Raw genomic sequence first — 23,627 nt, forward strand, 5'->3', positions numbered from 1 at the left:
GATTGAACCCGCAACCTCATGGTTCCTAGTCAGATTTGTCTCCACTGCACCACGATGGGAACTCCTGCTTTTTACTGTAATTGAAGAAAGTTTATATAAACTAAAAAATGAAAATCTCCCACATATTACTCAGTTTCATTGCCCAGACACAATAATAATAGCTCTTTCCAGTCCTAATTTTATGACGTGAATATGTCACTATATACTAATTTTACATAATGTTTCTTTTACAAAGAGAGCATCAGATACTATACGTAATATAACTTTATTTTTTACTCAGCAATGACTCCAGGATTTCTTCCATATCAACATGTTGAGAGTTGTGTAATGAAGGGGTTTAGAGTATAGGTCTCTACACCCATATGACTTGGGTTCTGATCTAGTCTGGGCCCCCTATACTCTAGATTTTTCATGGTAAGCAAGTTATTTAACTTCTCTGTGCTAGTGTTTCTTTATGAAATAGGAATGTGTAATAACACTAATCTCTTAGAATCCTCATAAGTTTTACTTTTGAGAACACTTAGAATAGTTGCTGGTACTTAGTAATTTCTTAGTAACTTTTTGTTTGTTTGTTTTTTGTTTTTTTGTTTTTTTACCATTTCTTGGGCCACTCCCGTGGCATATGGAGGTTCCCAGGCTAGGGGTCTAATAACACCTGTAGCCATGGCCTACGCCAGAGCCACAGCAACGTGGGATCCAAGCTGAGTCTGCAACCTACACCACAGCTCACGGCAACGCTGGATCCCCAACCCACTTAGCAAGGCTAGGGACCGAACCTGCAACCTCATCGTTCCTAGTCGGATTCATTAACCACTGAGCCATGACGGGAACTCCAGTAACTTCTTATTAAGTAAATACCTCATTATTTTAGATGGCTGCATAATGTTTCACAGAATTGATAAGCAATTTATTTAACCATTCCTCTGTTAACAGATGCTTGGCTTGTTTTAAGTTTGTTGCTACAAATAATTGTTTTGTGAATGTCTTTATCCATATGGACTTGAATATTTGTATCAAGATTTTTGTAGTATAGATTCATCCCTAGAAGTTGAGTGGCTAAATTATAGTGCACAGTTGGCTCTTGAACAGCACAGGTTTGAAATACATAGGTCCACTTATACATGGATACTTTTTTTTTTTTTGTCTTTTTGCTATTTCTTTGGGCCGCTCCTGCGGCATATGGAGGTTCCCAGGCTAGGGGTTGAATTGGAGCTGTAGCCACCGGCCTACGCCAGAGCCACAGCAACGCGGGATCCGAGCCGTGTCTGCAACCTACACCACAGCTCACGGCAACACCGGATGGTTAACCCACTGAGCAAGGGCAGGGACCGAACCCGCAACCTCGTGGTTCCTAGTCAGATTCGTTAACCACTGCACCACGACGGGAGCTCCTGATAATTTTCAGTAGTAAATGCTGCCATACTACATGGTTGGAAGTTGGTTAAATCTGCAGATGCAGATGAATGGCAGATATGTAGGGCAAACTATAAATTATTCTTGAATTAACCTTGCATTGGTCATTTAGTGATCAGTTGTATATTATTTGAAAAATTTGATAGGCATCATGGATTGTGCTTCAAGAGATTGTGACAGATTGTATTCTTTCTAATATTAGTGCTTTCAGAATATTGGAAAGTGTTTCACTTGATGAAGAAAGTTATCTATATTTTGCTACAAGACTTCTGATAATGAAGAATTCAGTATCTATCAGGATAGATTTTTCCTATTTGTAGTTTGTTTGGATTGTTCGGAAAATGCTTACAGAACCGTATGGGCAGTGTTTCATACACTGACTATTCTGTGTAGAATTTTAAATTCATTTAGTTCCACAAGTATTTGTAGAGTTCTTTCTCTATGGTTCATCAGATGTTGGAGGGTGGATAATTAGAAGTGAATGAGACAGACTACCTGTTCTCAAAAACACCCTCAGTATCATAGGAGAGAAACATATTTAAAAGACAGATTATAATGCTTTGGTCCACCCCATAATAGAAATCTATATAAAATATAGAAAGACGTGTGGAGAAGGGAGATATTAATTTTACAGTTTTAGGGACAGGGCAGTAGGAACGTTTCACAGAAAGAGCAGTAACTTGTTTGGAGTTAACATTGAATAAATGAGAATTGTTACACCAAGAGAGAAATTGTATTCAAGGCAGAGAGAAAAAAGTAATGTATAGGAGTTCCCATTGTAGCTCAGTGGTTAATGAACCTGACTAGTGTCCACGAGGACCCTTGTTTGATCCCTGACCTTGGCACTCAGTGGGTTAGGGATCTGGTGTTGCCATGAGCTGTGGTGTAGGTGGCAGTTCGGATCCTACCTTGCTGTGGCTCTGGTGTAGGCAGACAGCTACAGCTTCGATTTGACCCCTAGCTTGGAAACCTCCATGTGCCATGGATGCAGCCCTACAAAGACCAAAAAAGAAAGGCAGTGTGAAAATTTGCTAACATTATTAAGTTGATATTCTCTTAGATGGCCAAGTAAGTTATTTGCCGTTTCTGCATTATGGATTGCACATTGCTCCTACAGGTTAAAAATGCCATGTTAGCTGGAGCCAAAGGAATCATCTTATACTCAGATCCAGCTGACTACTCTGCCCCTGGGGTACAGCCGTATCCCAAAGGATGGAACCTTCCTGGAACGGGAGTCCAGAGAGGAAATGTGTTAAATTTAAATGGTGCTGGTGACCCGCTCACTCCAGGCTATCCAGCTAAAGGTAATAGATGAGCCGATATGGTCTATTAATTTTTGCAGAAATACTGCTTGCCCTCACAGAAGGCATTTATAGAATAACATTAAAACTGTGTCTGTTATATTTTGGATTTATGTTGCTAGGAATTCAAAAACATTTCCCTTTTAGTATTTCAGTTACTAAATTTTCATGAGGTGTGGACATGGGGAGGGAGGGGTCAATTCAGTTCTCTCTCTACCTTTAGTGGAGGTTCAGAAACACAGATCTTCCTGTCCAAAGTAACAGCACTCTTACCAAGCTAAAACTTAGGGTTTCTGAACTGCCTAGTGATGTTATGCTCTAGACCACACGTTTCTATTTTTAAAAGTACCAATGAGTTTGTTTGTGTTATTTAATATGTAAAGTGAAGAGTTCTGACATTCGTGTAACCATCTCCACATTTAAGTAATGAACGTACCCATTACCCCCCCAAATGTCCTCAGACCTTTTTGTATTGCCATCCTCTCAACTCTTCCTACCCCTCCCCTGCCTATCCCTAGGCAATTATCAATTTGCTTTCTCTCAGCATAACTATTTTGAGATTCATCTATGTTGATGTCTGTGTCCATATTGCTCCCTCCCTTCCTTCTTCTGTCTCTCTTTTTTCTGAGTAGTAGTCCAGTGAATGGATATTCTGCAGTTTGTCTATTCACTTGTTGGAAATTTGGATTCCTTTCCGTATGTGGGATATTACACATAGAACTGCCATGAACGGTTGTATGTAAGTCTTTTTCTACGTGTATGCTTTTGTTTTTCTTGAGTAAATACGTAGAAGTGGATTTGCTGGATAGTATGAGGATGTTTACTTTTTAAACACATTTTCAAATTGTTTTCTGAAGTGGTACCGTTTTACACTCTAGCAACAGTATGTGAGTGTCCCGTTTGCTGCCTCCTTGTCAACACTTAGTGCGGTTGATCTTTTTTTTTTGTCTTTTTGTCTTTGTTGTTGTTGTTGTTGCTATTTCTTGGGCCGCTTCCACGGCATATGGAGGTTCCCAGGCTAGGGGTCCAATCGGAGCTGTAGCCACCGGCCTACACCAGAGCCACAGCAACGCGGGATCCGAGCCGCGTCTGCAACCTACACCACAGCTCACGGCAACGCCGGATCCTTAACCCACTGAGCAAGGGCAGGGACCGAACCCGCAACCTCATGGTTCCTAGTCGGATTCGTTAACCACTGCGCCATGACGCGAACTCCCGGTTGATCTTTTTAACTTTCATTCGAATAGTTATGTCAGTCCTCCAAGTTACAGTTCTTTTTCAGAGGTTTTGTGGATACAGTTGGATTCTTAACCCACTGTGCCATAGCGGTAACTCCCATGTGAATTTTAGAACCGACTCATCAATTTCTACTAAAAAGCCTTCTGCGAAGTTGATTGAAATTGAATTAAACCTATAGGTCACTTTGGGGAGAAATGACATCTTTAAAAACATTGGCTTTTCTGATCAGTTAACATGGTACAACTCTTCATTTACTAGGTATTCTTTTAATTTCTCTCAGCATGTTTGTAGTTTCACTGTACAGATCCTGCCTTTTTTTTCACATTTGTTCATAATCTTTTTGTAGTTTCATGCTATTTTAAATTTATGTATATATACATATATAAACACAAATATATATACACATAAATATATTTATATTTATACACATGCATAAATATATATATATTTTGTCTTTTTGCCTTTTCTAGGGCCGTTTCCCACGGCATATGGAGGTTCCCAGGCTAGGGGTCTAACCAGAGCTCTAGCCACCGGCCTACACCAGAGCCACAGCAACACGGGATCCGAGCTGCATTTGCAACCTACACCACAGCTCACGGCAACACTGGATCCTTAACCCACTGAGCAAGGCCAGAGACCAGACTCACAACTGTATGGTTCCTAGTCGGATTCGTTAACCACTGTGCCACGACAGGAACTCCTAAATTTATATTTTAAATTTCAATTTCCAATTGGCTATTGCCACTAAATAGACATTTTATTTCTAGAAGAAATATATTGATCTTGTATTCTAAGAACTTGTTACGCTCAATAATTTGTTCTACGAGGTTTTTTGGATTTTATCAGGGTTTTTGGATAGATGATAATCTCATTTTAAATACAGAATTTTATTTCTTTTTTTTTTTTTTTTTTTTTTTGCTATTTCTTGGGCCGCTCCAGTGGCATAATGGAGGTTCCCAGGCTAGGGGTCGAATCAGAGCTGTAGCCACCGGCCTACGCCAGAGCCACAGCAACACGGGATCCGAGCTGCATTTGCAACCTACACCACAGCAATGCCGGATCGTTAACCCACTGAGCAAGGGCAGGGACCGAACCCGCAACCTCATGGTTCCTAGTCGGATTCGTTAACCACTGCGCCACGATGGGAACTCCCCAGAGTTTTATTTCTTTGTTTCCAATCTGGTTGCTTTTTATTTTCTTATTGTACTGTCTCGTACCTTGAGGACATTGTTAAAAAAAGTTGTTAGAGCAGATATGCTTACCTTGTCCCTGTCCCAAAGGCTGTTCCAGTCTTTCTCTATTAAGAAGAGTGTTAGCTGTGGGTTTTTATAGATTCTTTGTATCAGATTGAAGAGGTTCACCTCTATCCTAAAGTGCTATGACGTTTTAATCTTAATATATTTATCTAGCAATATACATTGAATTTTGTCAAATATTTTTACTGCAGCTATTGAAATGATCATAAGTTATTTACTTTTTTAAAGTTATACAGATTGATTTTTGAATGGTAGACCCAAACCTGGGATAAACTCTACATTATTATTATATATATGTTAGTATATAATAATATTATTATATCGTATATTGTTGATATATTGTTAGATTTGTGCTAAAAGCATTTTAAGAATTTGTCTTTAGACATAAGAGAAGTTATACTCTTGGTTTATTCTCTTGTAATATCTCTGTCTCATTTTGATATTAGAATGTTGGCCTCATGAAATGAGTTGGAAACTATTGTATCTCCTTTATTTTTTGCAGGTGTTTATATAGAATGGGTTAGATTTTTTTGTCTGTAAATGTTTGGTAGAATTCTTCAGTGAATCTATATGGGCCTGACATTTTGTTGGTAGGAATGTTTTTAATTGAAAATTAAATTTCATATATATATATAGGCAGTTTAGGTTATCTGTTTATTCTTGAGTGTGCTTTGGTAGTTTGTGTCCTTCAAGGATTTTGTCCATTTCTTCTAAGTTGTTGAATTAATGGGCAAAGAGTTTTTCATAATAATCTCCCCCTTCTCTCTCTTGTCTGCAAGTACTGGAGTACTAGTCTCCTCTTTATTCCTGATGTTGGCAGTTATATCTTTTTTTCTTCTTTTCCTGATCTGTCTTGCTAGAGATTTATCAATTTTATTAATCCTCTCAGAACCAGCTTTGGATTTCATTGACAAACTCTGTTTTTCTATTTCCTATGTATTATATTTCTACTCTGATCTTTAATATATCCTATTTCCTGCTTATTTTTGCTGCATTTGCTCTTATCTAGTTTCTTAAAGTGGAATTGGATGTCATTTGTTTGAAACTTCCCTTTTTTCTAAGAGAGGTGTTTTAATGCTGTGCGGAACTCTATTTTGGCTGAAAGCAAAAGGCGCAATTAGGTTTTAAGCCTGACAGTACTTTTTCAGTTTCCTTTAGGAAGAATATTGTGTTACTGTTTGAATAAGATCACTTATTCTCAACAGCTTATAAATTCCCTTTTTTTTTATAGTTCTTTATAGTTCAGAATCTGGGACACATTTTCCAGGTAGTTTCTCTAAGAAGGATTCAAGATATCCTTGAGGAAATAAAATATTCTTATAAAATTCAGGAGAATTATGAGATGTCAAAGCAAGTTTGGGAGTCTATAATTTCTGTAGTTGTTTTTACCTTAGAATAGAAATGATTTGGGGTTCTCTTGTTAGGCTGAGGATCTGGCATTTTCGCAGCAGTGGCTTGGCTTGTGCTGTGGGTTTGATCCCTGACTCGGGCACAGCCAAAAAAAGAAAAAAAAAAAAAAAAAGACAATTTCTTACTATCAAATTAAATGGACCGTATTAGATAAACAATCATTGACTTTTGGGGAACTTTCAATTCTGAGTATAATTTCAAACAGGAAATCTGCAAAAGTAATAAAAGAAATTCCTTTATACCCTTTGCTCAGATTCTTCAATTGTTTTCCCTTTATGCAATTGATTTTTATAGAGTACACCTTCAGACTTGATGTTGAAGATGGAGTGGGAATCCCCCAAATCCCTGTGCATCCCATTGGATATAATGATGCAGAAATAATACTACGGTATAGTTTTCTAGTTGGGTTTGCGAATGCTTTACCTTCATATGTCCGTTTTCTCTTCTAAAACCAATGCGACCTAATTATGTTAAAACGAAAGTCTTTTATCATTTTATCAGAATGACTGCTGAAGTAGGAATCATAAAACACACCTTCTTTTTATTCCGTTAAGAGAAGAGCAGCCAGTTTAATGACTAAGAAAACATCACTTTGCTACAAATGAAAGTCTTGACAGCAAAAACTATATCCAAAGATAAAAATGCTGATTTGAGATTTTTCAAGTAGTTAGATTTTTTTGGGCCTTCATTTGGTCTTTGCATTTGACCAGCATTTAAAAAAAATGTGATAATGTCCACCACTCACTAGGTGTGTGAACTTGTGCCAGTTACTCAGTCTGTGTCTGATTCAGGCTCCTAAAATGAAGACAGAAATAGTTTCTCCCTTATGGAGTTACTATAAGAAGCAGATGAGCTCATGCATGTCAAGTGTCTATAATATGATAAACATTCAATTAATGTTTGTTTCATTTTCTAACTGCTGTTCCTTTTCAAGTCTTCCGACTTTAATTTTTTTTTTAATGTTTGTGCCAGTACAGTTTAATAATTGCTTTATGGGAGGCTACTGTGTAATCGCCTTCCCTAGCAGTTACTTTCTTCCCATTCACACAGTCATGAATTTCATAGGTTCAGGACTTCTTAGACTTAATGCTTTCCTAGATACATCATCAAAGTCCAAGTAAAGAGACTGATGCTTCCTGTTTCCGCTCACTCTTTTGGTTGTTTTCTCCTTAGCTCTTATCACTAACATATTCGGTATTTTTCTTTTTTTTTTTTTTTTTTTTTTTCTTTTTTTGTCTTTTTGCCTTTTTAGGGCCACTCCTGTGGCATATGGAGGTTTCCCAGGCTCGGGGTCGAATCAGAGCTGTAGCTACCAGCCTATGCCAGAGCCACAGCAACATGGGATCCGAGAAGCATCTGCAACCTACACCACAGCTCACAGCAACGCCGGATCCCTAACCCACCGAGCAAGGCCCCCAACCTCATGGCTCCCAGTCAGATTCATTAACCACTGCGCCATGACGGGAACTCCTCCGTATTTTTCTTATCTCAGTTATGGCTCTCTCACTAGACTGTATACTCCACAAAGGAAAGGAATTTTACAGTACCTTCCACCTAGTAAATCCTCAATATATATTTGTTAAATGAATGAATGAAATGTCTCATCAGCACACTTCATGGTTTCTTCTGAGAAAGCCTGATGTTCAGCCCTTTTCTGTCGCTTTCATTTTCCCTTGACAGCTACTTAGGAGGAACTGCTGCCCCAGATGAGAGCTGGAAGGGAAGTCTTAATGTGGATTACAATATCGGCCCTGGCTTTGCAGGGCATGATACTTTCAGGTAATTTTATGTTACTTTACTATCATAGAAAAAAATATATGCGTATATTTTTGCTTTTTAGGGCCACACCCGTGGCATATGGAGGTTCCCAGGCTAGGGGTCCAATCAGAGCTGCATCTGCCGGCCTACACCACAGCAACGCAGGATCCAAGCCGTGTCTGCAACCTACACTCCAGCTCATGGCAACACCAGATCTTTAACCCACTGAGCTTCCTCGTGGATGCTAGTCAGATTCATTTCCCCTGAGCCACAACGGGAACTCCAAGATTTATATGTTTAATGGAAAAATGTCAAGATGACTCTTCTGCTGTATGTATTTTGCTTATATTTTTCTCATATTTCATAACAAACTATTGATCATGTTATATCATTTAAGAGTTACTTATGGTGTGGTGTATTAAATTCTTCTTCCAATGGTAATATCACAGAATTTGATTTGTGAATATCACAGATTACTACCTTGGAGTTACAGGTTTAACATTTTAACCTCCCTTTTCACCTGTTTTTAAAACTGTTTCTCAGATAAGTGTCAAAATGCCTGTAAAGCACTGGGTTAAATTAAGGGATGGAGTGAAGAGAGGAAAGGAATCAACCTTTATTGATCCCTTCCTGTGTGGGTAGGTTAGATGAGTAAGTGTAACTGGTTTAAGGCTCAATATATTTATCATTTTGGTTATTACTGTTATGAATCCATGACAGCATTGTTGTAGAGAAGGAGCGATCCCAGAATGTGTGTTCATTGAGCTTCTTTTTACCGAAAGAGTAATGCTTTTTCCACTGGATCAAGATAGGAGGAAATGCCAGCTGCGGAGAACAGCTTGTACAGAGCGGAAAACAGCCTGGCATGATCAGAACGTTCAGTTCTTTGATTTGCTTGAAATGTGAGAGGGAAAGGGAAACGTAACACTGATGATTCAGATAAGATACGGCCGTTTTTCTTAAGTTAACATTATTAAACCAGTCTTGTTTGCTAACAATTTACCTTAATGTGAATTTAGATTCTTGGCATCCTTTTGAAGGTCTATAAGAGGTTTTTTTTTTTTTTTAATTTCAGAACTTTTGAAGTATTTAATTTTAGTTTACAGGAATTTTGCAAATATTTTAGATAAGTGCTTCTCTCGAACTCAATTAGAATGGAGTTCCTTTAATAGGAGACTTTATTATCTAATTGTTAATACCCTCTAGAGATACACCATGAAAGATGTAGACCTTTCTGATTTATAAACAGACACATACAGACACAGAGAAAGCAAAAATAAATAGCTTGAGTCACTGTTCAAGAGGAAACTCAGAAATTTTCCCCTAGTCAGGATATCCAAAAGATTTTCAGCTTTACCACGGGCACAAATTCCCATTTGATTTGAACTCAAAATGGACAGATACACACATTTTAAAAGAAAATTGCTAAAAATAAGACATTTCTCACCCAGCAGAAATCTTGATAATCTTTTGATCCATTTAGAGAGATTACCAAATGACCAGATATGAAACTAGTTTCCTCAGTGTTGCCACCACAGGTGGAGAATAACTTAACTTCTGTAAAGAAACTGGAAATGTAAACAAAACACAAAATCAGTAGAAAATAGTTAAGTTAGAGATACAGAGATTCAGCAAAGATAAAATTCTGTTACTTGGGATTTACATCTGTGAGGCAAAGGAAGGCATGTCTGGATTTAAGCTGCTTGTTCTTGGTTCTTCAAGAAGAATCCATTGTACATCTCAGTGGGACTTCTAAAAATGATAAAGGATTTTTTTTTTTTTTTTTTTGTCTTTTATCTTTTCAGGGCCGCACCTGTGGCATATGGAGGTTCCCAGGCTCAGGGTCTAATCGGAGCTGTAGCTGCTGGCCTACGCCAGAGCAACGCCAGATCTGAGCCGCGTATGTCATTACACCACAGCTCATGGCAACGCTGGATCCTTAACCCACTGAGTGAGGCCAGGGATCGAACCTGCAACCTCATAGTTCCTAGTCGGATTTGTTTCCGCTGTGCCATGTCGGGAACTCCTGGATTTTTTTTTTTTTTTAAAGTAAAACCATAATCCTCATACAAATACAAAATGAATGTGTGTAAAAATTTTATTTAATGCATGAATTTGTAAGGGGACTAGAAAGGAGTTCAAAGGAGAATTCAAAGAGGATACAAAAAATGAGCTCATTAGCTGAAAAGAGTGTGCTTAATAGCAGAAAAATAGATTTCTTCCACATTGGGGGAGGGAAGTCAATTGAACATTCACTGGACAAACTGTGCATTTCAGTGGACATGAATTGCTTGTCTAATTACATTTCTACAGAGTCGTAAAATAGTCAACGACAGTGACAGTGATCGGCACAGATAACTCTGCTGGATGAGCTAGGGTGGTTCTTAGTCTTTCTATACAGGAGTCTATTCATTCAATTTACAATTATTGATTATTTACTACACCCCTAGCATCCTTTTGGAGGGATTCAGCAGTGAACAAAATAGGTAAAAAAAAAAAAAAAAAAATCTCTTCCCTGTGAAGCCTGTATTCTAAAGTTCAGTTTATTCGGAACATGATAAATTTGAAGTGATAATGGAACAAATATAGTTGACCCCTAAACAACTCAGGGGTTGGGGGACTGCCCCCCCCACCCCATAAACAATCTGTGTGTTACTTTACAGGTAGCCGTCTGTTATGTGAGGCTTCATGTTTGTGTATTCAAACAACTGTTTGAATCTTAGGAACTATATATAGAATTTTATGGAACAGAGGATGCTTTTTTTTTTTTTCCTCTTCTTTTTAGGGCTGCACCTACAGCAACTGGAAGTTTCCGGGCTAGGGGTCAAATTGGAGCTACAGCAGCTGGCTGTGTCACAGCCACAGCAATATCAGATCTGAGCTGCATCAGAGACCTACACCACAGCTTATGGCAATGCTGAATCCTTAACCCACTGAGTGGGGCCAGGGATTGAACCTGCCTCCTCATGGATACTAGTCAAGTTCTTAACCCACCGAGCCCCAATGGGAACTCCAGAGGACACTTTCACTGCAGCCTGCCTGCTGACTGGAGAAGGCTGTTCTGAGTGGACTCAGCGAAGGAAAGGAAATCAGGCAGGGAAGGAAAGGTGCCCTTCTGAATTGAACTTTAGCTTTCAGGGCAAGTCTTATGGTGGTTGCAGATGGGAGGCTCTGTTTTTGGAAGGTTCAAATCCAGCACAGGGGTTCCATGTGCCTTTATGGCTACATCCCTGACTGATGTGCCATTAGGTAGGTCAGTGTCACTCAAATTCCTGGCCAGTCAGACTCCTGCAGCAAGGAATCTCAAATGGAGGATCAGGTTCTTCTGGAAGTAATTCCTTTTGCTTGGGAAGGGGTAGACACCCCAAAGCCAGTCTCCTAAGTTGTCTGGAATTTTGGGAACTTCAGTTGCCTAGCCCACACTGTTCACACCGACCTCACTGGAAGCCATAGCAGCACCTCCCTAGATAATTCTTTTAGACTCTTTTGGAGTCACTGGCACTAAAAACTAGAAAGATGCAAGGACTAAAGAAGTGGATGAGCTTCTTTGACAATCCAAGCAGACAGCCTATGTTTATTTTCATGTTTAGAATAAAAGGGATTTTTCCACATTCTGCATTGTTACATCATTCTTTTCTAATTTTCTTCATTTAATGGCTGAACATCAATGAAATTGGCTTTCTAACTAATAGATTGGACTTATATATTTAGAAATACATGCCAAACAGTATTTCTGCATTTTGCTATTTTTCTCTCAGCAACAAAAATAAATCTTATATTCAATGTCTTAAAGTGCAAAAAACACCCAAAGGCACTTTTAGCTGAATGTTGCACGTGAATTAAATATGTATTCGGAATGTACTTTTGGAGGGAAAAATCAGATCAGAATTTTCACCTAACAATATACAGGTTTTAACTTGTCAGTTCTTCTATTTTTATTTATTTATTTATTTCTCAATGAATTTATCACATCTGTAGTTGTATAATGATCATCACAATCCAATTTCACAGGATTTCCATCCAACCACCCAAGCACATCCCCCCACCCCCCCAAACCGTCTCCTCCGGAGACCATAATTTTTTCAAAGTCTGTGATTCAGCGTCTGTTCTGAAAAAAAGTTCATTCTGTCCTTTTTTCAGATTCCACATGTCAGTGAAAGCATTTGAGGTTGGTGTCTCATTATGTGGCTGACTTCACTCAGCATGATAATTTCTAGGTACATCCATGTTGTAAGAATGCTGGTATTTCATTCCTTTTAATGGCTGAGTAATACTCCATTGTGTATATGTACATCTTCTTTACCCACTCCTCTGTCGATGGACATTTAGGTTGTTTCCATGTCTTGGCTGCTGCAAACAGTGCTGCAATGAACATCAGAGTGCATGTGTCTTTGCGAGTCATGGTTTTCTCTGAATAGAGGCCTAGGAGTGGGATTGCTGGATCGAATGGTAGTTCTATTTTGAGTTGTCTGAGGCATCTCCATACTGCTTTCCACAGTGGTTGCACCAATTTACAATCCCACCAACAGTGTACTAGGGTTCCTTTTTCTCCACACCCTCTCCAGCACTTCTTGTTTGTAGACTTTGTGATGATGGCCATTCTGGCTGGTGTAAGGTGGTACCTCATCGTGGTTTTGATTTGCATTTCTCTACTAATGAGTGATGTTGAACATCTTTTCATGTGTGTTTTGGCCGTCTGTATGTCTTCTTTGGAGAACCGTCTGTTTAGATCTTCTGCCCATTTTTGGATGGGGTTGTTTGTTTTTTGGGTATGGAGCACAGAAGGTGTTTATAAATGTTGGAGGTTAATCCCTTGTCCGTTGATTCATTTGCAAAGATTTTTCTCCCATTCTGTGGGTTGTCTTTTTGTTTTGTTTAGGGTTTCCTTTGCTGTGCAGAAACTTTTAATTTTAATTAAGTCCCATTTGTTTGTTTTTGTTTTTGCTGTCATTCCTCTAAGAGGTGGATCTGAGAAGATGTTGCTGTCATTTATGTCAGAGAGTGTTTGGCCTATGTTTTGCTCTAAGAGTTTGATAGTGTCTGGGCTTATGTCTAGTTCTTTAATCCATTTGGAGTTTATTTCTGTGTCTGGTGTTAGGGAGTGTTCTCATTTCATTCTTTTCCATGTGGCTGTCCAGTTTGCCCAGCACCACTTATTGAACAAACTGTCCTTTCTCCATTGTATATTCTTGCCTCCTTTGTTATAGATGAGTTGGCTGTAGGTGCGTGGGTGTCAGTTCTTCTAAAATGAACTAAAAATGAGAACCTTCTGAGGTTCCCTGCCCACCTCTTGCAAGCCTGTCATAGGTAAAAAGTTACTTTGTTCCTTTATAAAAAAGGGGCTCAACGTATTCCCATTTTGGATTTATAAAATGTGAACGGCATTTTTTTTCTGTGTTTCTGAGTTTGATTATACGTCCCCATGAATTCTAATTTGGTTAATTGTAATTGATTAATGAATATTTTTATTACTCAATGAATTTATTACATTTATAGTTGTACAATGATCATCACAATCCAATTTTATAGGATTTCCATCCCACACCCCCAGCGCATCCCCCAACCCCCCAAACTGTCTCCTTTGGAAACTGTAAGTTTTTCAAAGTCTGTGAGTCAGTATCTGTTCTGCAAAGAAGTTCATTGTGTGCTTTTTTCAGATTTCACATGTCAGTGATAGCAATGAATGAATATTTAAAAGGCAAGCCCAAATCAGATCGATAGTGATGGCCTGGAAAAGTTTCATCATGTAGTTGTCATGTACATTGTAGCAGGTGCTTCCCAAATTGCCAGTTAACAGTAGAATTTGTGATGTTTCTAATGGGCAGCCCTCAGTCAGCTCTTTAACAATGCACTGGTAGACTACTTCAGTAATCTAGAAAAAAGTTGCCAAATTGTAGGAATTAATATAAATATAAAACACATGAAAAATAAGCTTCTTTGTCTTTTAATAGATAACGGGTTATCTTGCTTATTTTTGTAATTATGTAGAGTATATTTACAAATTTTAGAATGAATACCCAAGGCAAGTTGAATAATAGAATATTTTGAATTTTAAATAATTATCAACAATAGAGCTATGAGGGAGGAAAAATATAAAATCTTGGTATTTGGTTTTTAAAATTTAATTTTGAAATTTAAAAAAGGTGCACGCTTAATACCTGATGTCTGAACTTAGAGATGGCTCAACAATATTAGCAGTTGCTGAATTCAGCTGGTGGGTATATGGGAATTTATCATCCTGTCATGCAGTTATCTGTACTTTTGAGATTTTTTTATAATAAAACATTGGAAGAAAGCTATTAGACTTAAAAGCTCTCTATGAAGTAATTCATTCCCTTTGAAATTCTAGGAAGGTTAAAATGCATGTTCATAACATCAATCAAATCACAAGGATTTACAATGTGATTGGAACTATCAAAGGATCTGTGGAACCTGGTGAGTAAGTGAATTTTTAAAAACATTTTGTCTTTACAAAGATTAAAAGAGTAAGAGAAGATACATTTTAGTCAACGATTGATTTTTTTTTTTTCTGGCCGATGTGAAACAAATTGGAAAAAAAAAGTACGATTCTGAAGGAAGCCTCTGCCTTATAGTGTTGATTATTTTCTATAGGGAAACTCATGCAAGAGGAAGTTTAATTTAGAGATTTTTTTTCCTGCTTTTTAGGGCTTTGTTGGCAGCAGCATCTGGAAGTACCTAGGCTAGGGGTCAAATTGGAGCTGCAGCTGTTGACCTATGCCATAGCCACAACATTGCAGGATCTGAGGCACTTCAGTGACCTACACCACAGCTCATGGCAATGCCAGATCCTTAACCCACTGAGTGGGGCCAGGGATTGAACCCGCATCCTCATGGTTACTAGTCGGGTTCATTGCCACTGAGCCAAACAGGAACTCTTCATTTAAAAACATAATTTACTACTCTTTATAGTGCATTCAAAGCTATAGTTCATTTGAACACATTCCTTTCCAGACAGGTATATTATTCTGGGAGGTCATCGAGACTCCTGGGTATTTGGAGGTATTGACCCAACCAGTGGGGCTGCTGTTTTGCAAGAAGTTGCCCAGAGTTTTGGAAAACTGATGAGTAGAGGCAAGTAAGGTTTCTTTGATAGGTGATGACGAAAAGTGACTCACTGGGTTTTCCCTGGTTTTTAGGCAGGTGTACCTAACTGTGTATGTTAATAACAACGATTACAGGATGGAGACCAAGAAGAACCATCATTTTTGCCAGCTGGGATGCAGAAGAGTTTGGACTTCTGGGTTCCACAGAATGGGCTGAGGTAAATAAGACAGAAGTTCCTGTTTTCTTGCTCAACAGGGAACAAATATATGTATCTCAGGATAAGCACAAATAGTTTCCATTAAAATCGAATATGGCTTTAATTTGGATAAAAACCCAGGAACATTTCAGAAATGGTATTTGTTTTTACTTTCGTGTCAGATTGACAAAACAGAATGTCGTCTTAATTACTGGGCCTTAAACAAATGTATTTTTCATTGTCAAACTGTTTTAGTTTCTATTTGTATTTCTTTCCTGAAAATTCTGTAAGCTCAGAAAGTAGTCAGAACTAGCAAGCTGTTTCCGACAAGTGAATTAATTTATCGAAAAAGGTGATACAGATCCTTGGAGCTAATTTTCGAGTTTTGAAGTGTCCTTGGATTTCTTCTATCTAGGCCAACATAAAATGTTCTGTTACAGTGACTAGACTTTGATTATAATTTCACCTTTACAGGTTCCACATGTAACTGTAACCATAGGTATATTTGACCATTAACAAAAGTGCCTTATTGTTGAATATAAAGATGATAATTTTGTAAATTGAGTTACTGAAGCTTTATGATCTCAAGGGGTTACTTTTTTCCTTCAGATATGGGTTAATTTTCATTTGTCACTGGCTCGTAATGCTTTATCTTTAAGTGTTTCTCCTAGGCTCCCTTCTTTCATCTTCTTCCCTTAGCCTCTCTGTTGGGTAACTAAGTTCTTAAAAGTGCCAAGGTAAGCTCGTGCATTTTTATAAAGGCAGGTGCACCACAAAGCACCTTTTCTCCACTATCCTCTAACTTTTATTTTAATGCATATCCTGTTTCTTGCCATTGTCTGCTGTTTAAAATACTTTCCTTCTGACTCATTTCCTCTTACTTTACTTTAAAATAATAATACGAATTACATAAATATGGGAGTAAAATCATACACAGTTACTTGTATCACATATCATTTGATTCCACTTACATTACAAAGTTCTATAATTATGTTGGTATTATGAACATGCATTTTAGAATCGACTTAATGTAGATGAATTGAATTTCATTCAGGTCATTTACTTTTAGAAGTAGGTAATTTCTTATGACTACATATATAAATACATGTCTCTGTTTGTATAATTTCAATAGCTTAAAATAAAGATAAAATAAATCCAGGATTCAAGATAATATGCCTGTGGAGTTCCTGTTGTGGCTCAGCAGGTTACAAACCCAACTTGTATCCATGAGAATGTGGGTTCGATCCCTGGCTTCATTCAGTGGGTTAAGGATCCGGCGTTACTGTGAGCTGTGGTTTAGGTCGTGGACGCAGCTCGGATCCTGCGTTGCTGTGGCTGTGGTGTAGGCCAGCAGGTACAGCTCTGATTGGACCCCTAGCCTGGGACCTTGCATATGCCACGGGTGCAGCTCTAAAAAGCCAAAAAAAAAAAAAAAAAAAATCATATGCTTGTATTAGTTTAAATACATGTGTGTTAAAAGACCATTTCAATAATGTTTCCAGTTTTCTACAAGATGCTTGATGATATTCAGCAGCATACTTACCTTTTTTTTTTTTTTGTCTTTTTGCTATTTCTTTGGGCCGCTCCCTCGGCATATGGAGGTTCACAGGCTAGGGGTCTAATCGGAGCTGTAGCCACCGGCCTACACCAGAGCCACAGCAACGCCGGATCGTTAACCCACTGAGCAAGGGCAGGGACTGAACCCGCAACCTCATGGTTCCTAGTCGGATTCGTTAACCACTGCGCCACGACGAGAACTCCGACTTACCTTTTTAAAATATAGTTAATGACGCTTCTTTATTTCTACTGTAAATCTGTTACAATGGAAATGCTGATTATAGCAGAGTCAGCTGTCATTTTGCCTGTGTGGGCAAGTGCAGAGGCAAGAATCCTTATTTGTGCGATAACCACTCATAGCTTTTATGTAACGTGTTCATATAAGGTAGGAAGCTAGAGAGACAAAAGCAAAGAGCTCTCTCATCGTAGTACATCTCTAGGTGAGGACATTAGTCTTTCTCTGCTTTATCTTTCTAGGGTGTGTGTGTGAGAGAGAGAGAGAGAGAAAGAGAGACAGCACAGGAGTGAGAGGAAGGGAAGGAGAGGAGGGAGAGAGAGAGAATCTTCTTTGATCTGCTGTCCATCTTTCTCCTCCTCTAGTTTTTTTTCTCTATCCTCCTCTGCTTTTTATTTGTTGTTCTTTTTCTTCATCATATCTTTTATTAAATATTTAGAATAATGGAAATTTCCAGCTTCTTACTTGTAAAATGATTTACTTGGATATCCAAATCGGTAATCTCACACTTTAATGTATGTAGGGATTGCCGGGTATAGCTTTTTTTAAAAAAAATACAGATTTCCAGGCCTTGCTGTGAGCAATTCTTATTCAGTAGATCTGGGGTGGGGCTGAGAATCTGTGAGCCTTGCTCCTTCATATTCTGGTTCAGGCGAGCAAAGAACCACATTTTGAAAATGCTTTTTCTCTGGGGCTCCCTATTGTTCCTAAAAGCAGTAGCTACAGCAGTAATATTTTTATTTCTGGTCTTAATTGCATCAATATTGTCAACTAACCAGTTAATAGCATTTCCTCAGAAATAATGGTTGAAGGGATAGGTATTTATTTTATAAAGGTGTTTGCAGACTACTCATACTAAGTTAATTTTGTTTACATTTCCACAAATGTAAATAATATGAGTTAAGTAACAGCTTTGCTTCAACTACAGGAGAATGTAAAAACACTCCAGGAGAGAGGTGTTGCTTATATCAACTCAGATTCATCTGTAGAAGGTAAATTTCAGATTGTTATTAAATAGTGTACCATTGTGTAAGTCTACAAATTCAACTTGTAAACCATCTAAGATTATCCTTTTCCGATGAGATAGCTTAATAAAACCTTCATTATCCGTTTTACCAGTGAGAAAATCATTGTGATTCAAATGAATCAGTATGGTTAATAACTAAGCTATTGATCCTAATTTTTTTTTTAGTAATTTACCATTTGCTTATCTCGGATTATTACTTAAAACTCTAGTATTTTATCACAGTCTTCCTGTGTAGTTTTATTATTTTGCTTTTTGGGGCTGCACCTGCAGCATATAGAAGTTCCCAGGTTAGGGGTCAAATCAGAGCTACAGCCGCCGGCCTAGGCCACAGCTACAGCAACACTGGATCCAAGCTGTGTCTGCAACCTACACCACAGCTCACGGCACTGCCGGAGCCCCGACCCACTGAGCAAAGCCAGGGTTCAAACCCACATCCTTATGGATACTAGTTGGATTCATTTCCGCTGCACATGGCGGGAACTTCCTCTTCCTGTGTAGCTCTTTGAAGTGAGCACAAACTGCAGACTTCCTTTTGACCCTGACTTGTGACATTTGTATCTCTGGACTTTCACTGTATTAGGATTATTTCTGGATAAATGTCAGAGCACATTTAGTAGCTACTCACATGCTCTAGCCCAATGTCTTGATCTATACTCCCATTGAAATGAATGAATGAAGAAAGAATACTGTAGCCTTACCACTTCCTTTGCTAAAGTCCCCCTAAGTGATGCTGCCTTAATCAGAATGACCCTTGCTATTGCTATGGGAGCAGCAAAGTCCACCTATACCTTCTGTCCTCGTGTCCCTCTTGCTCCCAAAGAATTGTTTCCACCCTATTTTTAAATTCTGTGGAATGATGCCTTTAATTTGAAGTTTATTATGTCTTGTTTATAATTACCAAATACAGTGAGAATTAAATATAAATTGGAATTTCACTTGGGCCGATTAAAATACTCTGTGTCTCATTTATTTTTCAGGCAATTATACTCTCAGAGTTGACTGTACACCCCTTCTTTACCAACTGGTGTATAAACTAACAAAAGAGGTATATAAGTAGATCCGTTTTAATGTTTTCTGATGAATAGATGAATGAATAACTCCTGTTCTCTAAATTAGTGATACTTGTTTTTAAACTGGTGACAGACATAGCTGATTTGTATAAATAACACATCAGTACAAAATCTTTAACACGCCATATACTTATGCAACATAACTATGAAAGTAATAGTGCTACTCTCTGTTCTAATAATAGTTCTTGATGATTATATATATTTGTTGTAATGTATGGGGTCTTTTGTTTGATCTGGCAGAGGCATTTCGATATAACAGAAAGGATGCTGAGCTGGAATGGAAAAGCCTTGGCTTTGAAGATTGCCTTGGCTTCTCAGTTATTCTTTCAATAAGTATTTATTGTAAGTTTATTATGCATCAGACTTTGCAAATAAATTCTAGCAGCATCAGTGATAAAAGGACAAGGTTACTGCATCCAAATACTTTGTAATCTAGAGAGGATACAGAGCTGTCAATGAGGAATTATGGTTCACTAGAATATTAGATACCGTATACTATGGAGAACAATTGTGGAATAGAGACGCTGAAGTCCTGGGGTACCTGGGGAAGTTGGGAAGCATTAGAGGGTGTTTATAGAAGAATAAATGATTGGGCTTTAAAGGGAAGAATGTGAAAGTAAGGGAGAGGCTTTATCAGCAGAGGACCCAGTACTTAAAATAGATGCAGAGGAATGAAAGAACATATTTCCTGACCTGTAGGTAGCTCAGTATGTCCTAGGCAGAAGGTGTTGGTGAAAGACTGGTAAGAAATGGGGCATGACTTACAGGCCACGGAGTTCAGAAATCTGCCGATGGAGAAAAATATAAGAATCTTTAACAAGATTGTACATTGTCATATTTGTTCATTATAGAAATTACTTTGCATCCGTGTAGTCAAGAGGTTAAACTTTACATCTAAAAGCAAAAATGGAAATAATTCCACATACTAACTTAGCCCACAGGAATTTTATAAATATTATTGATATAAAAAGTACTTGGAAAACACTGATGTACTCTGGATCTCTAAAAATTATGTAATCTATTTGTTGAATATCTGTGTACTTCATTTGAATAATTACTTGATATATGTAGTTTTTAAAACTCATCAAATTCCAACTTTTTAAAAACATATAATTAGACTTTATAAAATCAGAGTTTTTCCTCACCCACCTGCCCTACAAAACCAGGACTTACATTGACAGTTTCAAGTTCAGCTTCTTAAATAGTGTATGTCTAAATTTCTTCCCCAGTGATTTCCTACTAAAAGAAATCTAAGCTGCCAGACGTTAAAGTTATGATACTTGTCATAACTGTGAGATGTTTTTAGAGAGTTTACCAGTATAAGCAGGAAATTTTTTCCTAGGGACATGGCAAAATTACAAGTAGGAAGAGATGGAGTTCCCATGTGGCACAGTGGAAATGAATCCGACTAGGAACCATGAGGTTGCGGTTTTGATCCCTGGCCTCGCTCTGTGGGTTAAGGATCTGGAGTTGCCATGAGCTGTGGCGTAGGCCGGCAGCAACAACTCTGATTAGACCCCTAGCCTGATAACCTCCAGATGTCGAGGTGCAGCCCTAAAAAGACAAAAGACAAAAAAAAAAAAAAAACCCAAAAACCAAAAACCAAGTAGGCGGAGATTATAAATGAACAAGAATTTGGGCTATAATTTTTTCCTACCATTTGTAAAAGCATATTTTTATATAAAGAATATGATTCACAAATGTACATAGAGATGAAAGTAGAAGTTGGTATTTGTTAACTAACACGTGGTTTTATGTTGGCATAAATTTAGTTGTTCTGCCTCTTATTCCCAGTATTTGATTTACCTTTCCAGATCTCCAGCCCTGATGATGGTTTTGAGAGCAAATCTCTTTTTGAAAGCTGGTTGAAAAAGGACCCTTCATCTGAAAATAAAAACCTGCCTAGGTAAATTACTTGTATGTATGGTTTCTCCTGCGGGATTAATCTTGAGTTCCTCCCTTTGTCCCTTGTTTCTCCAGACATGCCATTCTCAGATGCCTCAACAATTTGAGAGAGCAGATAAGTCTAGTTGGCAAATTTTTAGTAAAATTATTAAGCATTATTTTGCATTCTTGTGTAAAATTAATTCAGATATGTAATAAATGAATGAATAAGTACAACTTGAAGTGATAAGTATGCAGTGAAAATAATGATGGAGTATTTGTTTCTATACGTGTTAAGAAGTGTTATCAGTAACCACCAAATTATGTCTGTACCTGTAGTCAGTTTAGATTTTATGTAAGAATTTATATTTTCTCATTTATACAACAGCTTTACTGAAGTTATATGACGGATGTTTGTTTGCTACTGCAATAGTATTTCTAAAACCAGCAGCAGAGGGTAGCCGTTTATAGCTTTATTCCATATTCGAAATAAGTCTTGTGAAAGTTTAAGTGCATGTCTATTATAAGTTTTAAATGCTTATTTAAAAAAATACTAAGTGGAAAAAAAATTAAAAACATCCAAGATTTCAATTTCAAAAATATGTTTAATAGTTTGAAAGTATAGAGTTAATTCTTAGTGCATATGTAATTATATATTCTGTTTTACTGACTTACCATTGTTGTATGAAGATTTTCTGTGTCATTACATGATATATATGTAGATGTATACAATTATTTTATAAGTAATATAAACTGCATGTATATAGTAGCTTCCTAGTTATATGCAAAGAAATATTATACTTAGATTTATTCCTGAAATAAACTAAGACACATTTAGATTCTTAGGTCAGTTTTCTTGCTATAGTTCTCTGAGGGCAAGAGATGACATATTATTTGATTTTTCCTTGAAACAAATACCATAAATGCTGAAGATCTGGAAGAAAGCATAGTTACTAAGCTGCCATATTTGGTGTCCTTGCCTGATGCTGGTTGTAATCAATGCAGATTTATAGGTAATCATATTTATCTATAAATAGTTGTGTGCTAAAAAGCGCTTCAAGGGTGGTGTATACCTTTTCTTCATTTTCATAAATGTGCCATACAGGATTCATTGTCCCATCTATTTAATTTTACATTATTTATTTATCCAATTATTTCTTCAAGTGTGTATTATGTTCTGCCTTTAGAATCAGCAAGCTGGGATCTGGAAGTGATTTTGAAGCTTATTTTCAGAGACTTGGAATTGCTTCAGGCAGAATCCGTTACACTAAGAATAGGGTAAGCCATTTTATTAGTTTAGATAAGTAGCACTTCATCCACATTCTTTTGGTTAGGAATTCTGTCGTTTAGTTGTTGGGCATCAGGCTCCAGGTGGACATGTGGCCTGGGGAAGATTCTAGGAATAGAGTTAGACTGCAGGTCCCTTTGTAGATGGACTAGGAAATAATTGGGGTTACTCTGTAATGTTCACCCCCAGGGTTATTCACGGACGTGGTAGTTGACATTGTGTGCCAGGTACTTAGCTGGTTATCACTACCACGTGGCTTGTATCCTTTTCCTGATGCAGGCTGGTTGGAAGATCTGATTCTTCTTTTCTTTTTTTTTTTTTGGTCTTTTTGCTATTTCTTTGGGCCGCTCCTGCGGCATATGGAGGTTCCCAGGCTAGGGGTCTAATTGGAGCTGTAGCCACGGGCCTACACCAGAGCCACAGCAACGCGGGATCCGAGCCGCATCTGCAACCTACACCACAGCTCACAGCAACGCCGGATCGTTAACCCACTGAGCAAGGGCAGGGACCGAACCCACAACCTCATGGTTCCTAGTCGGATTCGTTAACCACTGTGCCACGACGGGAACTCCTGATTCTTCTTTTCTGATGTGCACTACCTGCTCTGCACCACGGCTGCTCAGATCCATTGATGATACGCGAGTACGTGGATATGTGAAGCTATACCATGCTTGCTTGTGTGTGTTATACACTATGTCATAAACCAAACTGAAAATTACGTCAGTAGGCTCAAATTTGTCACAGGTTTTAATAATTTTCAAATCATAATTGCAATGTGCCAACATCTGGCTTGTTTAGTATACGTATCCCATGCAAATTTGACCATCCAGAATACAACGAAGAAGAGAGAATGAAGCAAAAACAGATCCAAAATATCCCCCAAGTGCATAAATCTGTATACTAATTCTCATTAAACTTCATACATAAA

General features: G+C 37.9%; 1 protein-coding gene across 2 annotated transcripts in view; it reads left to right on the plus strand.

Annotated features, from left to right (window-relative positions):
• The window catches only part of NAALAD2 (N-acetylated alpha-linked acidic dipeptidase 2), a 55,031-nt gene that overhangs the window by 19,342 nt on the left and 12,062 nt on the right, over positions 1-23,627 (plus strand). The window contains exons 7-16 of one of the 2 annotated variants that reach the window (XM_013979258.2): positions 2,531-2,717; positions 6,914-7,007; positions 8,300-8,398; positions 14,727-14,812; positions 15,350-15,469; positions 15,577-15,659; positions 18,359-18,422; positions 19,435-19,502; positions 21,342-21,433; positions 22,599-22,689. In XM_013979258.2, coding sequence (XP_013834712.2) covers positions 2,531-2,717; positions 6,914-7,007; positions 8,300-8,398; positions 14,727-14,812; positions 15,350-15,469; positions 15,577-15,659; positions 18,359-18,422; positions 19,435-19,502; positions 21,342-21,433; positions 22,599-22,689 — 984 coding nt within the window. The remainder of the gene's footprint in view (positions 1-2,530; positions 2,718-6,913; positions 7,008-8,299; positions 8,399-14,726; positions 14,813-15,349; positions 15,470-15,576; positions 15,660-18,358; positions 18,423-19,434; positions 19,503-21,341; positions 21,434-22,598; positions 22,690-23,627) is intronic. The other variant, XM_021062629.1, reaches the window with a different exon arrangement.

The sequence above is a fragment of the Sus scrofa genome, chromosome 9 (genome assembly GCF_000003025.6).
Source record: "Sus scrofa isolate TJ Tabasco breed Duroc chromosome 9, Sscrofa11.1, whole genome shotgun sequence".
Lineage (NCBI taxonomy): Eukaryota > Metazoa > Chordata > Mammalia > Artiodactyla > Suidae > Sus > Sus scrofa.